The 15,755-nt window shown below is 39.3% G+C and overlaps 1 protein-coding gene across 1 annotated transcript in view; it reads right to left on the bottom strand.

Annotated features, from left to right (window-relative positions):
- Positions 1-1,218: 1,218 nt before the first annotated feature.
- TFAP2D (transcription factor AP-2 delta) overlaps positions 1,219-15,755 on the bottom strand; it is a 54,282-nt gene continuing 39,745 nt past the window's right edge. The window contains exon 7 of the mRNA XM_037393191.1: positions 1,219-6,836. Within this exon, the coding sequence (XP_037249088.1) occupies positions 6,617-6,836 (220 nt within the window). The 3' untranslated portion in view covers positions 1,219-6,616. The remainder of the gene's footprint in view (positions 6,837-15,755) is intronic.

The raw sequence follows: 15,755 nt of genomic DNA, 5'->3' as shown, positions 1-15,755 counted from the left end.
TTTAAAATACTGATGAGTTTGTCACAGTTGTGTTTCCTCTGACTTTGGGGAAGAGCACATACAGAACTGATCAGAGGAATTCACTGTAGCACCTGGGAAATTGTATTTTCCAGAAGATTAGAGGGGTAATACTAATTGTTGAGAGTTCATTTGTTAGGGAACAGAGGTGGGGGTTGTGTAAACCAAGTTTAAGCATGTAGGAACTGCCTCCCAAACCATTGCCCTTTTCACCTGAAATCTTTCTGAAGTTTCTGCCATTGCAGCTTTGCCCTTGGTGTGTCATTGTCTAGAATTGCTCATAAAGTAATTTCTGAATGAAACAACATAGAATGAAGGGTTGACATCAGGTTCCCTAACAGTTTTGCAACTGAGTAAGTCCAGGAAATTGCTTTAAAAAATAATGTTTGTTTTTTTTTTTTTCAGTAAAAATTTTCAGATCCATTTGTTTTGGAAAGTTTGGCTAAACATCTAAGCTAGAGTGGCTGCAAGTCATACCTGAAAGAGGATGCTAAATACTTTTTTTTTTATTCTTGTTGTTTCTGCCTGGAAAGAGTCAAACCTTGTGCCACAACACTGGGATTAAAATCCAGTGTTGGCAATTAACCTTGGAAATGAACTACTGTAAGCTTTCAGGGAGAAGTTTAAAGAACTAGTTTGAGACTGCGGAGATGCAGACTTGATTGCTAGCATTGTCACAGCCCTTCTATGCAATCAAGGGCAAGGCACTTCTGAGGGCATACACATCGATTTAATCTGGTCATCTAAATACTAATTATACAGGTTTTTAAAATTTTCTAGGTTGTGTCTGTTGTCAATGGATAGGGACTAGCATTCCTATCACTTTTGCCCCTGTGGTCAATTGAGAGAGACTAATCTATGTAAATAATCCCAACTAGCTTGGATTCCTGCTTTTGGACAGTACAAATTGCCTGGCATTATATCTTTCTCTTGACATAACAAGCATTAAATCTGGTTAGCAGATTTTAGATGAGATAACTATTTAATATAATTACAGTTAGATGGGATAAATCCTACCTTTAATCTCTGTATAAACTGATTTTCTCTCTGGAATATGGGAATAGTATTATTGTTGTTCCTCTGCTTTGTATGTCTTATCTATTGGGTGGAAGTTCTAAGTCCTATAATGTCATAGACAGGTTTGATTGTTTTTATTTATCCAGAGATGGAAATTATTTTCAAGCACCAGACAAATCAGGGTTAAATCAACATAGATTTTATTGCCGTGAAATGTTTGATCAAATGTGGTCATTATCTTCATAGACTCATGTAAAACAGGTAGCTTGTATACGAAATAGAAATATAAAAGATTATGTTTTTCACCACTGAATTATAAATTAAGTTAAATTAAGTGGAAGGAAAAAAACCCAACCAAACCAAACCAAACCCCTAAACCAATACATAGGACATTGTTTGTTGGTGACCAAGTGCGCACTCACATTTAAATACAATCACAACAGCTGCTGTACAGAACAGAATTAATTGTACAAAATAAAGGAAAGGAAAGAATAGCAAAAAAAAAGATCAGACTTCTCCAAATGACCTTCACCTGGCAAAGGAAAATGACTTTATCTTCCTCCCCCATTCCCCACACAGCTGTACTTGAAGTCTTGTGGAACCTGTAATGAGGGCAGAGGATATTTTTATACAGTTCCTGTATAGTTATGTTTATTAATTCTTCCTTGTATTGCAGGCTTGTGTCTTCTATTTATGCTGTTTTTTCTTGTCCTTAAAAATAAAGAATTAGAGCAGCAGAACTACCTCTCCAAAGGAAAAATGAAAGTAAAATTATCTTGGAATTCATCAGCAGCCCTTTTGGATACCTAAGACATCTAAGACCAAAACTGCTTGTTGGTATTAGAAAACAAACAAACAAACAAACAAAAAGTTAGAGAAATGGGCTCTTAGGACAGTAAACCAGCCCTTCTTGAGCCTTGCTGCAAAGTTGTGAGCCGCAGCTGTGCCACTGAGTCACGTTCAAAGGAAGAGATGAGCTGGCGAAATATTTACACAGAGGTCCAGGATTTGGAAGGACTATACATTGTGCCTGCTTTGTAGCAGATTCTTTTGTTTCTAGGAAAAGGTAAAGAGAAGCTTCAAAGAGCAGATTCCTTGTTGATTTGGAGAGCTGAAGTCTTTTCCCAATGAATGTTGGAGTTTAGCTTTAAAAAGCAGTAAATTAAAGGTCCAAATTCACCCCTTGTGCCAGTTCTCCAAGGCAACAGAATGATACCTGGAAGGAGCTATAGGGCTTAAGATGGCAGCATGAAGGACAAAATTCTTGACAGTCTTCAGTTGTAGGTGGCAGGGTCATCACTGCTTGTCTGTGGTTCACTCCCCTTTACAGGCCATTCGAATGCTGTTCCAGTTCTCATCATCTGCATAAAACTCTCCCTTTGCTACACATCTCTGCCACGTAATGGTACTAATGGAGGGCTATATAAACAGATATCCAAATCTTAGGGCAGAGGTTGGAGGTGAGAACGTCACTCCTGGCTCTGCTAGAGACTTACCTTCTAAGCTTAGTCAACACATGAGCTGTTTGTACTCACAATGAGTAACACCTTGCTCTAGAAAGAAAGGCATGTGGTTAGTCAGTGTGTTTACTTTATGAGTAATTTGCTAATAAACCCAAGTATCAACAGCTGATCTTTGTGAGTCAAATGTGTCAGGGCTTAATACAAGAAATAAGTTCAGAGACCTTCTGCAAGTGTTTTGAGATTTGTGGTGGGAAAGGTGTAGTGCATACAAAGCTGAGCAGTGGGCTGAAGTACAAATAGGATCCAAACACTCAGACAGCACTTGAGCTATGAATCTGTTTTTGGGGGTTTCAAAAGTAATGGGAATTCATTGCCCTTCCCACAAAAGTTTGGACACTTTTCTGTACCCCTTTGATGTTTTTGACCTGAATGCAATAAACAATTCCATGATAGATCAAAGAAAGAACTTTTTTTTTTTTTCCCCCACATTAGGTTATTTTTAAAGTCAAAAAGGTACAGATTTACTAGAATTTGTTACCAAAGAGCACCCACTAACTTCAAACCATGCCCTTCCTTCAGGCTGATCTAATTCATGAATGTGTTTTTAGATGGCAACATTTCCATAGAGATGAGGAGTAATAAAATGATTAAAAAAAAAAGACAATATGGGAACATTGTGCAGATATAAGCGGATGAGAACTTAGGCTGAGATTTTAATAGGAACAACAGTGAATTCATTGCTTAAAACCCCACTGAAAGTTCCAATTTGAAAAAACAAAGGCATTTTGACACCGAACGGCTCTGATAACTAGTTCAGCAGAAAAGGCAGTAATAATTACTTTTTCCTTTCAATAAAATTATTGAGTACAATTACAAATAAAACCCAGAGAGCCTGTGAATGTCAGCAAACTTGCAGCTACCTTTTAAAAATAATTTTGCTCTTGATACGTGTTAAAAGAAAACCCAGAATGTTTGGGATGTAAATGCAGGTAGCCTCTTAATGGTAAGAAAATAGAGCAGTCAATCAGGTTGAATCAGATCTGGATTGAACTTGACTTTGATAGGTATATGTAGGGGTCATTAAGTCAAAACCTGGAAGTTTTGGGGCTTCAAGAGTGCTCAGGTTTATTAATATTAATAGATTAAAGGGCAATCCAAGTCAAAACTTTGTTTTCTGCAGAACAGAGGCTTATAGTGATTATGTAACAATGAAAGATGCAAGTCCTTAAATAAACTATTGTTGGGACCTTGGACCATATCCTGAATAGGAAAATGTTTCAAATAATGCTGTATACATATTATTTCCAATATCAGACATTTGAATTTGATTGTGATAAAATGCAGCTTTCTCAACAGTTTCACAGAATAATCTACCCAGCCAGTCATTCCTCCTTCTGCAGAAGTTTGATAATTTAGCGAAGAAAATTGAAAAGGATTTTAAACATTTTTTTTCTGCTCTTTTTTCCCCTCCATCAAAATCTAATTTAAATTTATCCACATCTTGGAGTAGAAGACCACAATCAAATTGCTTTACAGTACATTTTCACGTGGTAAATCTGTGTATCTGACACAGCCAGACATATAATCTGTCCCCCTCCTCCTTTTCTCTCTCTCAATTTGGGCAATAGAAGCAGCAGAAAAAGTTTCCTTTTCAGTTGTAATCATGGTTACTACTTTCACATTGAAGTATTTAATGTTCTAGAACAGTTCCACAATGTTTCTGTTGAAGACATCTCTGAGGATCATTCATTTGATTTTGGCACTTCTCCAGAGATGCTGGAGTGAAAAATTCATTGAGCAGAGTTTAAGTTCTGTTAGGCACTTAGCTGATCTTAGTATGTTAAGGAGGTGGAGTCCCATGGAGATACACCTGTTTCCCTCAATGCATAGAGGGTGCATAGATAGCATTAAAGTAGGTATCTTAAGTTATATACCTACCACAAGCAAAGACAAATCTGGGCAAAATCATAGGATTCCCCCCCCCCCCCAGATTTTTTTAGGCAAACAAATAGGGACTCATTAGTTCCTAGTGTATTTTTCTCACCATGTTGGCAATTGCCTTACTGACCTCAAGAGGAACAGCATCATGCCATATTCACTCTGTTTTCTTCCTTACATTTGAAAGGCGAGGCTGATCTTGTCAATTCAGTTTGACTCCTTACATCATGGCTGCAAATGCCCTTGGATATATGTCATAGTCCCTAGGTTTATCCTAGAGCTGGTCATCCGAGATGTAATACATGCTAACCAGTTCTAGAAAGCTACGATGTAGACACGTGTATGAACGCTTTTATCCTTGGCTTCCTTTATACCTAGCTGAGAAAAGTACACACTTCCAGGGCATGATTCATTGTTACTTTGAGGTGAGATAAACTGCATACTGTGAGTGCCTTTTTCTCTCTCCTGATTATAGGGAGAGGAGGGTGATTAAGCCAGTTGTAGTCACGTGCAATGCAAAAACGCCACCATTATGTTCCAACTATTATCTGTGAAGAATGACAGGCACTTCCAGATGATCCCTTGCACCCATCCTAGACACTTGGTGTGCAAGTCAAGTGGCCACTCATAGGTCTCTATTGCTGTCTTCTGGGATCCTCCAGGTGAGTCTAGTTCTCTTCTAGGTTTCATGTCCTATCTGCCAAAACTCTGCGTCTGTCTTAGATACCCTGAAACATCTCAAATGGCTCTAAACACTTACACGTAGACAACTATATTATTTCCTACCTTAGAAAGACATGAATTGTCCCTTGGAAGAAAAGGTCTGGTTCTGCTGATCTTAAAAGGAAGTTTAGATGGCCAACATAACCCCACCCTGTAATTCCAATCCTTCCTAAGTTTCTCAGTAAATTGATGTCAGAGAAACAAGAAAGGGAATGTAATAAAAGTCTTGAAGAAGAAGTTAGAACATGGCTGGAAAAAGACTCTTGACTCAAAGAGGCTTGAGCTCAAACTATGCTTCCAATGTTTTCTGTGTGAGGATGTGTGGCAGATGGTAAAATGTTTCAAAAGTACATTAGCAAGGTTATTACCACTTAAATGCTGTGGGCTACGCCAATCTGTCTTATTTGTCATTTGTTTTTCTTTTCTTTTCTTTTTGGTAAGTGAGTGGATTCTGTTAGACCTCTGCACCTCAGCTGGATTTCTAAAGACAATAAAGCTGCAGAAACAAGCTGTTGAAGAAAAGAAAGCATCATAAAATCAACACAACACAAAAGGTGACTCCAATTGCCTGCATTGATCCTGTTGAACAGAGACCCAGGTACAGCAGACTGCAGTGTTGTGGGACCAGGGGCTGAGAAGATAGAGGATAGAAGCCTGTGCTGTCAGTTAATCTGAAGTTCACAGAGGGATCAGGGCTCTTATTGAAACTATCAAGGTTTTTTTCATTTTAGTTTGCCATGCTCTTTCACAAGACACCATGGCTGCTGCTTGAATGGTCAGGACAGATTCCCAACAGGTTCTGGCCTCATTCCAGTGCAGCTTTATTGTACATTCCCATATGGGGATGAGCAGCCCCCAACACTGAATGGTTCATTTGTCCCACGACCCAAGAATTCCTCTTTTGCCAGTTTTCCATATAGTTTTCCCAATGGTGAGTAGATCAGGCATTTCCGATGGATCCGAGGAAGCCCTTCTTTAAATCTATCCAGCATGCAAGCAAAGTCAGGATGCTGGAACTGCGTGTCCGGCAACCGACAGACTGGCCCTAACTCTGCTGCTGGAGAAGAAAGTGCTTCAGATTTCATGTGCCACCTCAGCCAAGTCCAGAAGTGCTTATAAAAAACAGTGTTAGTGTATCATTCAGAACAATCAAATACTACGTGCACGAAAAAGTAGTTTAGAGCAACATAAATTTAAAAAAAGTGACAATTTCATCACACAATTACTGTACACTGCTGTTCTTAAGGTTGAATACTTTCCTCTCTCACGCTGCCTCTTTCTCTCTCAATCTTTGTCTTTTTTATTTTCTTTTTCTGATTTTTTCTTTTTTTTTTTTCTTTCTTTTTTTCCCCCTTTTTTTGGATTTGGTCCACTGGAGATAAATTGCCCTCAATGATATATATATTTAAAAAAAATATCAGCAGCAAGACTCTCGAAATAGATTCTGTTTGATGTAGCTAGTCTGTCTTTTCTGTTTTGCCCTCTTTCACAGCAGCCTCTGAAGTTTTCCGCAGGGGGGCTTTCTCCGCGTTGGCGTGTCCTTGGCCGGATTCCGCCGCTCCTCCGTTTTTGTGCGATGTGTGCTTTTCCAAGTAGTTCAGCATTTCACTGAGAACAGTTTGGAAAGTGCTTAGGGCAGCACATATTGCAGGAGTTCCAAAACCATGAGTGATCAAACTACAAATGGGAAGGAGACAGAAAAAGAAAAAGAAATACACACACACACATAAATATAAATGCACTCTCATACATCGAAGAGTTTACAGTATACTCATTTTTCTATAGTGAAATTCAAGATTTGCTCCCTAAACTATTTATTACCTATGGGAGAAACAGAAAAGAAAAGAGTAGAGCCGAAGAGCAGACTCCATAGAGCTTCAAAGGCTGGCTTTGTAGGAGTCTCTGTTCTGAAACACTGTGGGACAGATCCTTGGTTGATGCAGATTGACACACTGTTGTTGACTTCAGAGATGCCCAGAGAGGATCCGTGCCCTAGGCTCTCCAGCACTGCTACTTTTTCCAGTCCCAGAAGATTTGGTTCCCCCCTTCTCAGGTAAATAAAACCAGTTCTCTGTGGTTTGTTCACTCTTCTAGATCAGACTCTTGAACAAGACCTGGTTATTCTACGTGGGTATATGACTGCATCTGTACTAGGAAATTAAGCAATGCCAAGGGTGCAATCTCTGAACCTTAGCACAATTGGCATGGTTTGGCCATATCTGTGCTGCTAAGCTCCCTCAGCATCCAACAAGGTGAAATCGGAACTGCCTGTTGGGAATAGTCCCGGGCCAGTGCTAACGCCCAGACAAAGTTTCAGATAAGGCTAGTTCAGCCAGGCTAAATTCACAGACCATACTAACCAAATAACAGTAAAAACAACCAAGTTCCAACCACGTTACCCTGGTGGTGTTGTATTTGCTCGTATAGATTCACCCTATTGCACCTTTCACCCAAATCAGGTGTTTTTTTAAGATTAATTTTTCTTACTGTTTTTCTGCACTGTAAAGTAGTTGAATTTCAGTGGTGGTCCCCACTTAACAGCTGCTGAAACGATGTATTGATGCAGTTGCCTGTCAGAGCTATAGTGGGTTAATTTCATCTCACTTTAGAGTAGCATTTCAGTGCACACATACATATCTAGCCATTTGAGATGTTTTGGGTATCCAGCCTGGGTTCCACCTGCAGATCCAGAAGTGTGCAGGATTCCTACAGGTCCCACCTCTTAGATACTGTCTCTGTAAGGATGTCTCAGCTACCTTAGGGTATTAGAAATGGCACTAGGGACCAGTTTTTAGGCAATCGACTTCAGCCTTATTTGTCTACATATGTGAACAGCGTAAGATGTTCATGTGAGGGCCAGGGAAACTCAAGTCGTACTAGACATCTTAGTATGGGCCACCAAGTTATTCTCATCATTATAATGGCTCATTTTGAGAAGTGGTAAGTGAAAAAAAGCAACATCCAAATCCTCCAGATTTTTACTTTTCATTTAGAAACATAAATGAAAAATTATTACAAAGGTTGAAATGTCATTGCAGTTTTTAAAAGACTGGTTTCAGTTATCTCAATCCTGCTCAGGGCAGAAAGAAGACAAGAGGAACAGAAGCTGATTTGAGGTTGTGGACATATCTGAGAAATCAGTATCTTATTTTGGTTTGGGTGAGGGGGAAAAAAACCCCACCAAACCACATTACAGTGATTCTGACAAAAAAAAAAATAATATTTCCATCCCATGACCTATAAGAACTTGTTCCTGTGGTAACTCTCTGGGTGTCTTAGGCACCACATCAGTAAACCCTGACCTAATGCAGACCCACACATAGGTTAGAAATGGGAACATTTCACTTCTGCAAGAACCCCTCTCCTCTGCTCTTTGGCTTCTCAGTCTTTCCAGCTATTTTAGAAAAAAAATGAAAAAGTAAGAACCAAGGGAAAAGAGGTTATACAGGACATGGACAATTGCTAGGGTGCTGCAAGTATGTATATAAAAAAAACAGTATAGAAATGGCTCCGAGATACCTTTTAGGGTGATCTTTCTGTCTGCTGGGCATGGGAGCCCTGTTTGCTAGGAAAGCTGGTGTCCTAGGGAAGACACCAAATGTACAGGAGTCCTAACCAATACGAGAGCTAAGTTTGGAAATATCTCCCCATTTGAGACTGGGAGTGGCCCAGTCTTTTATAAAAGGTCTCCCAAAGGCTATTAACAAATAACTGGCTTTTAGAATGTTTATCCACCAGTCTCCAGGCACTTTTCAAAGCAGGAATTTATGTTTAGCTCCAGTCAGTAATGAGAGGAAAATGATAATTAAATATTTACAAGGACTATTTTGCAGACATCAATTAATAATAGCACATGACTTAAATTTGGACTCTTGAAGTTTGGACTTGTAGTAATATCTGCATCTTTTTCATTTAGCATTAAAAAGAAGTAAACTTACCTTGCTTTATTCATTTTTTTCCTAAATGCCTAGCATACTAGGAAAATAAAGATCAACATCTTAAGTAATTTTTTAATAGTAAAATAGTAAAAACAAGATCAGCAATAGCATATAGGTAAGAGTATTTTTAGCCTTTTCAAGTCCTTTTAGGTGTCAGGTGATTCTGAGATTTTGTGTTGCATTTTATGATAATTTCTAGTCTTCATAACTCCAGAGAAATGAAAATGTGATGGAGCTTACAATAACAGAAAGCAAAAAAAGGAAAATTCAAATGTATCATTACTAATTATAATATCTTATGATTTTTACACTGCTTGTGTGATCTTCTGGGTCTCAATTTGGGGAACAGACTATACCGAGACATATATTTATGATCTTGCATGCAGAAGAAACTACTTTATCTATTTTAAAAGTTGGCAACATCTAGAATCATTCATTTCAAGTAGATGTAAATAGTAAGTTTAACAGAGGATTGAACAGAAAATCAATCTTCCAGCCTGCTCTCTTTGAACCTTCCGACTCCTGAGCAAAAGGAATAGTACTGTGTCCATTTGATAGCTCAGTGCACCCCGAAGAGGAAAGTGGGAATACTACAGTGAACACTTACAGAGATCGCCTCAGAAATGATCTGTAGGACTAGAAACAAGGGTAGAAAACTTTAGTGTTCTAAAATGCTGAGCAAGACTGTAGAAAATACCAAATGGGGCAAAATCTGATATTAAGGTACATAAACATAGATACCAGCTTGAAGGTGTGTACATCAAAGGTGCCTAAGCTCCCATTACCATCAAAAGGGACTTCAGGCACTTTCTTACCTGTAAGGGTCTACAGTGATTTGAGATGTCCTATGACATCTGAAACATCTGCACAGATTTGCTAGTTACAATATAGGACTGAAGTCCACCTTGCTTCCAGGTATTTTGATGCCAGGCATGTTACCCTTGAGTATCTCACATATCCCTAGATGTCGATGTTTAGGCAACTGAATGGAGCCCTGGGGCTTTGTTCAGTGTGGTCAGAGAAGTCTGGACAATGATTTATACACAAAGTGGATGTGTCTCCTTTATGGTAAGCTGCACCATTCTTCTGGTTACGCTGTGGGGTCCCGCAAGGGGAATAAAAATGTTTCTGGTGCTGTTTCAGATGTCTTATAGTAAGACATCTGTGTCAGGTGAGCAGGTAACACAGAGGGTTTACAGGGGAACAGCAGCCTTATAAAGCAGCAATGGACTGATGGTATACATCATAGCATCTAAGAAGATGTTGCATGCTACTGTTTACACAGCTATATCTTCTCCTAGATCTCCCTTGACTACATGAGAAGCTTAGACATCGATCTTATATTGAAACATACTATATTGAAACAAACATATTGAAAAAGAAAAAAAAGTATTTTATCCTGAGCAGAATCTTAAACTTCTAGTCTGAAAACTAGTATTCATAGGAAAAGGATTTTGTGGGGTGGATTAGGGGTCTATCACCTTTACAGTTTAGCCTCTTATGTTCCACTAATCATAAAATATGGCAGTTTTTTTGAAGATAACATATTTCTTATAAAAAAGGCAACTCTTTTTCATTGAAATGATGCTGCAGAGTCTCATGGCAACTCTCAGTTCCTGATGAATATATTCTTTTCCACAGATGGGTATATGCAGAGCCTATTAATTTTCTCAAGAAACTTATTAAGAGAAACCATTTTATGGAAAATTTCTGACCAGGCCTCCTTGCTGTGCTCCTGTGAGGGCGTATTTTTTTAGCCTAGCTTTATGTAATGAGCATAAAAAGGCCAAGAGATGTTATCTTCTACTTTATGTTATGTTTTTATCAGGTAATTCCCCTTTGCCCTAATTTTGGTGGACTTTATTTCTCTACACGTTGAAGTCTTTGAAAAATCTAAGCAAGTTGGGTAATTTCCCTTTGCTGATGAAAGTAAGTTTCAAGTTGGGGAGAAAATCTGATTTTACATTTAAATCAGACATGACAGACAGAAGATTAATGGCAAAATATTCAAATGTGTTTCGTGAAACAAATTTAGTTGCCTGATTTTTCAGGCTGACTGAGCTCCCACTGAAATTGGTTCATTTTCGGTACGCTCCACACCTATGAAACAACTTGCTTTCATTATATTTTCATTTGGGTTTAAAAGTGTGCAATTCAACAACGGTTTCATAATGGAGTCTTCTGAGTATTCTCAGCCTTGTAGTGTACCTTATTGCAACTCCTAGAAACAAACTTTATTGTTCTGAAAAGTGAGGCTAAAATTTCTGGGTTTGGTACTGTGCATGGAGAGCTGCAGAAAGAAGGTGACGAATATCAGGCCAACATATTATAAATCTGTATGCTTAAGGACGTTCAGACCTGCCTGCGATTCTGCCCAGCACTACGATGCAGTTATGGCTGCTCATGTTTTAATGATGGCCTTACTTAAAAGTGAAAAGATCCAAGTGTGCCTGAAGGCTTGGACTCTCGTTTGGCAGCTACCTCAAGGACTCCTCCATACCCCAGGCTGGTGAAACTAAGACATGCAGCAAAAGAGACAGATTCCCTCTCAGCAGGTGGGTGGGTGGGGGGTGGGGGGGAAGAGGCCATCTGCACTGAATGTTTACACCCTCATTTAAAATAAATAAATGCTTCAAAAGAATAATAATGAAGGAAAAACAAGCTTGAACTTATTGGTCAGGCTTTCTCAGAACTCTGAATGTGAAAACCACTTAATGATTACCCAAATCTAACAACACATGACAGATGACAAATAACAAGGTGTGATAAGACTTTTGATGGCTGTAAAGGGAACAGAAAAAGATTTGAACCTTTTCACTGATCCATGTAACATCCTAAGTTAAAGGTGCCCATACTGAGTTAGAGGTGCTTCTGTTGATTTCAAGGTCTGTCCTGTGAAGGTTGCCTAGAGAATTAAATTGTGATAACTTTGCTTTGGAAGGTCAGTAGGTCTAACCACGACACAAGTTAGACTGATAGTCAAGGTAAGCACATGGCCAGTATGTGTTACAGGGATAAGAAGCCTACAGGATCAGGATCAGAGTGACAAACAGCACAGACGAAAGTTGTCTTGCAAAGCAGGCCCTCATGCTTGTCTTCTGTTCATAATCAGACAAGTGTATGAAGGACATGTTCTCCTAAGCAGATGGACCTCCTTTTACCATGTGTGAAAGCAATGGAGAAAGTAAGAAGATAGAGCTGATACCCCATACTTCTAAAATATTCCATTTCAGCTCTGTTTATTTTTGACTTTGAGACTGATTTTCCACACTAGGAGAATTACCCAGGCAACATACCTGAAACATCCAAGACTTTGACTATGGAATATTTCTGACCTATAGACCAAAGATGAAGCCACGGCACTGTGGCGCACATGGCACTCACAGAATCCCTCAGATGTTTGCCAAAAAATGTTTCCAGCATAGCACACTATGTTCTCCAAATAAACCACTGGATAACACTGTGACTTGCTGGTTTTGAAAGGGGAAAAGATGTACAAGCTGTTGGCTAACTGTGGATGAAAAGTGGCCTCACTGCTCATTACTACCCGTGGAGCCAAACACACCAGCGAGACCACAGATCCAAGATGACTAGACAGTTTTAAAAAAGAATGAGCACATCACTCACACAGGCTTCAGCTCCTTCAGTTTATCCTTTCATTTAGTTAATGCTCACATTTCTGGTCTATGGGAAAGTGGAGAAATTAATGAGATTCAACCAACTTGCCACCATGCACAGACTTTCTCCAGCGAGGCAGCCAATGCAGCTGAGAAGCCCCATTGCCCTCCTCAAATGAAAAAGACCATGAAGTAGACATTGTAAACATGCTGATGACAAGGGACAATGCAACTTTGTAATCCAGTAATTTGGAAGTGAGGGGATGGCATTCCTTTTTTTGGGAAACATGAATGTTCCTTAAATGTTATAAGAAATTTTAAGTGCTGGATTAAAATAAAGTCAAACTCTCCAAACTTTTTTCCATTTTTAATAAATGTATATTTTCTTTTTCCTTGGTAATCGTGGAACTTATTTGTTAATAAAGAGGATAAAGAAAAGAGATATTTATCTGTTCTCTTGACTCTATAAATTGTGACTTCAGGGAATTTCACACCCTTTCAAAAGGATTTTGTTCCTCAGCAGAGCAGGAGAAGGTGGTTGAACCCTTGCTACGGAAAGATCAAAGAGATAAACCCTGGGACAGTGAGGGGGAGATCCTGGAGGAATGAACTCTAATACCTTTAGTAAATGAAGAGCCAAGGAAAGGAAAGGGGGAAGAAAAAGAAAAAAAAAAAAGGAAAATGAAAGGAACAATTTGTTGATTACTAGTACCCCAGCACTATAGGAACCAGTGCTGTCCCTCAGCTAGCTGCATCTAAAGCCAGACTGGAAGAGATTATGGAAATCAGGGAACTCTAGAGGGCACCAGTGGTGCTCCACCACAAACTTCATTGCGCACCAGGCTTCTTCCAGTTCGTGCATCCAAACAAGAGGGCTTCTGCTGCTAATCAAGATGGCTGGAATTATGACAGCAGTCACTCTACCTCCTGATAAACGAAGAAGCATAAAAAAGAGAGAACAATATATAAGGGGGTAAGCACATCTGTAAAGACAAGCCAGAAGTAAGCCTTTGGGCTTGTCTCTTTGCTACAATTTAAAAAACATGTTGAGCTTCAAAACTCATTTCATTGCTCCCTTTTACCCTTCAGGAAGGGGGTTGTTACTTTCTCGCTGCTCCCAAAGTCTGAGTCTTTTTTTTTTTTTTGTTCTCTGTCATTTTTCTGTGTCACCTTGTCAGTGTGATGCCAGGCACTTGCAGGAGACTAACAGCTCCAGGCTCAGAGATTACCTAAACAGCGAACCTTTTGTCTCTAACAGTTTCATAGGAAAGGTGTTTCATATCAGCTGGACAGCTAGGCAAAACACAGAATATTTTGTGAGGATGCTGATGGCTTTCATTATCTAGTTTTATTATTCTGAGTCTATTATTTTTGTCTGGTTTTATAAGGTTTCTGCACTGAAGGAAGTGTCACTTTTAAAAAAGTAGTTTTGCCTTTGCTGTGTTGCTGTCTTTATATTTTATATATAAAATAGATGATCTGGGTGTGATTTTGCATCTTGATGAAATATAACCTTGAAGGTAAAGGATCAAAGCCAACTTCCGTACTCAGTGAGTATTCGCCTTTCCTTATACGATGGATGATATTAGTAGGGTAGCCGAACTTTCCAAACATTACAGATTCTTATAGACACAGAGTGTCCCAAAAGCAGACATAGAAGATATGTCTATACCCAATTCTACACATGAAGAAAGTGAGATTAAGAGGCTGACTAATGAGGTCAGGGAGTCTGTACATGTAAGCCAAGAAACAGACACAGATCTCTTGAGTATAATCTCAGCAAATCTTCTCTTTTCAAGTCTTTTTTTGTGATGATTTTTGGCTTCCTGGCACAGAATGTGGGTCATTTGTTTTCTGGTAACTCTAGTTTTCATGAGATTTTGGGGAACTAAAAAAGACTTCTGCCAAAAATTAGGAATAAAAAGAATAAAAATCAAAGCTGTTCTGATGCAAGGGCAGGTTATGAAGGCAAAGACAAGACAACACATGTGAGTGTGACTTTCAGGTTGCCTGCTGAATCTGCAGGAAGCTCAGTTACAACATTTGAATGGAAGTGAGAAGCAGATACATGCTCTATCCACCCAACAAGAGAGAGTTAGGGTCTAAAATCAAGAAAAATACTAATGTAGTGTTTTGGACATTTGGTCCAGCTGGAGGCATATCCTAAACTCTGCTCCTTAGACTGAAGGCTGGTTTAACACTTCATCAGCAGACTTAAGTGTGAAGTGAAGAAAGCATGATCTCAGATCCAGAACTCTAGCTCTGGTTTAATGCAGAAGCTACTACATTAAACAACAATGCTCATGGTCTTTCATTCTCAGCCCAGCCTTAAATTTTCCTCCGCAAAAGGGAACAGCTTCAAGAGGAGCAATGGAAAGTGAACATGCAGGTTCATGGAACTTTTAGAGTACCTGTAAGGCTGGTAGATATGATGGCTTACTCACAAAAGACCCTTGCGCTGAGGGAAGGACAGATGAATGTGAGACAGAATATCTCATCTAAAACAACCCTAGGTCCCTAGCTTCACCAGACAGGTGAATCACTCTGAGGTTCCTAAACCAAAGCTAGGGAATGCCTTTAGTCACTTGTGCCTGCATTAGCAAAGTGAAGAGCAGCCAGGCTCCTCCTCTGATCATGCGTGGTCTAGTGTAGCCTGGCCTCATCCCCATTATTCAAACACTTTAACCTACCAAGTAATAGCCATGTCTAAGCTTCCATCTGAGAACATCCTCTTGACTGAGATAAGGCTGACTGGTGCCTGGGAATTGTTTGGGACAGGAAGAGGTACTCTAGGCCAAATCCATAACCAGGAACCACAGCAGCAATCAGACATTAACAGACAATTATGTTCCAGTGTCCAGGACCATACCCACACAATTTACTGGATTAGCTTTCATGTATCTTTTTTTTGTGTATCTTAATTTCTACATGTCTCCATTCCTTCTCTGAAATGTGGCAGAAACATTTCCCTTCTTCACAGCAGGGAACTGTACAACTGAAAATGTTTCATTCATCTGGTCTGGTTCTCTACTCTGAAGAGG

Source organism: Falco rusticolus, chromosome 6, assembly GCF_015220075.1.
Source record: "Falco rusticolus isolate bFalRus1 chromosome 6, bFalRus1.pri, whole genome shotgun sequence".
Taxonomy (NCBI): domain Eukaryota; kingdom Metazoa; phylum Chordata; class Aves; order Falconiformes; family Falconidae; genus Falco; species Falco rusticolus.
This window is presented reverse-complemented; position numbering and strand designations above follow the sequence as displayed.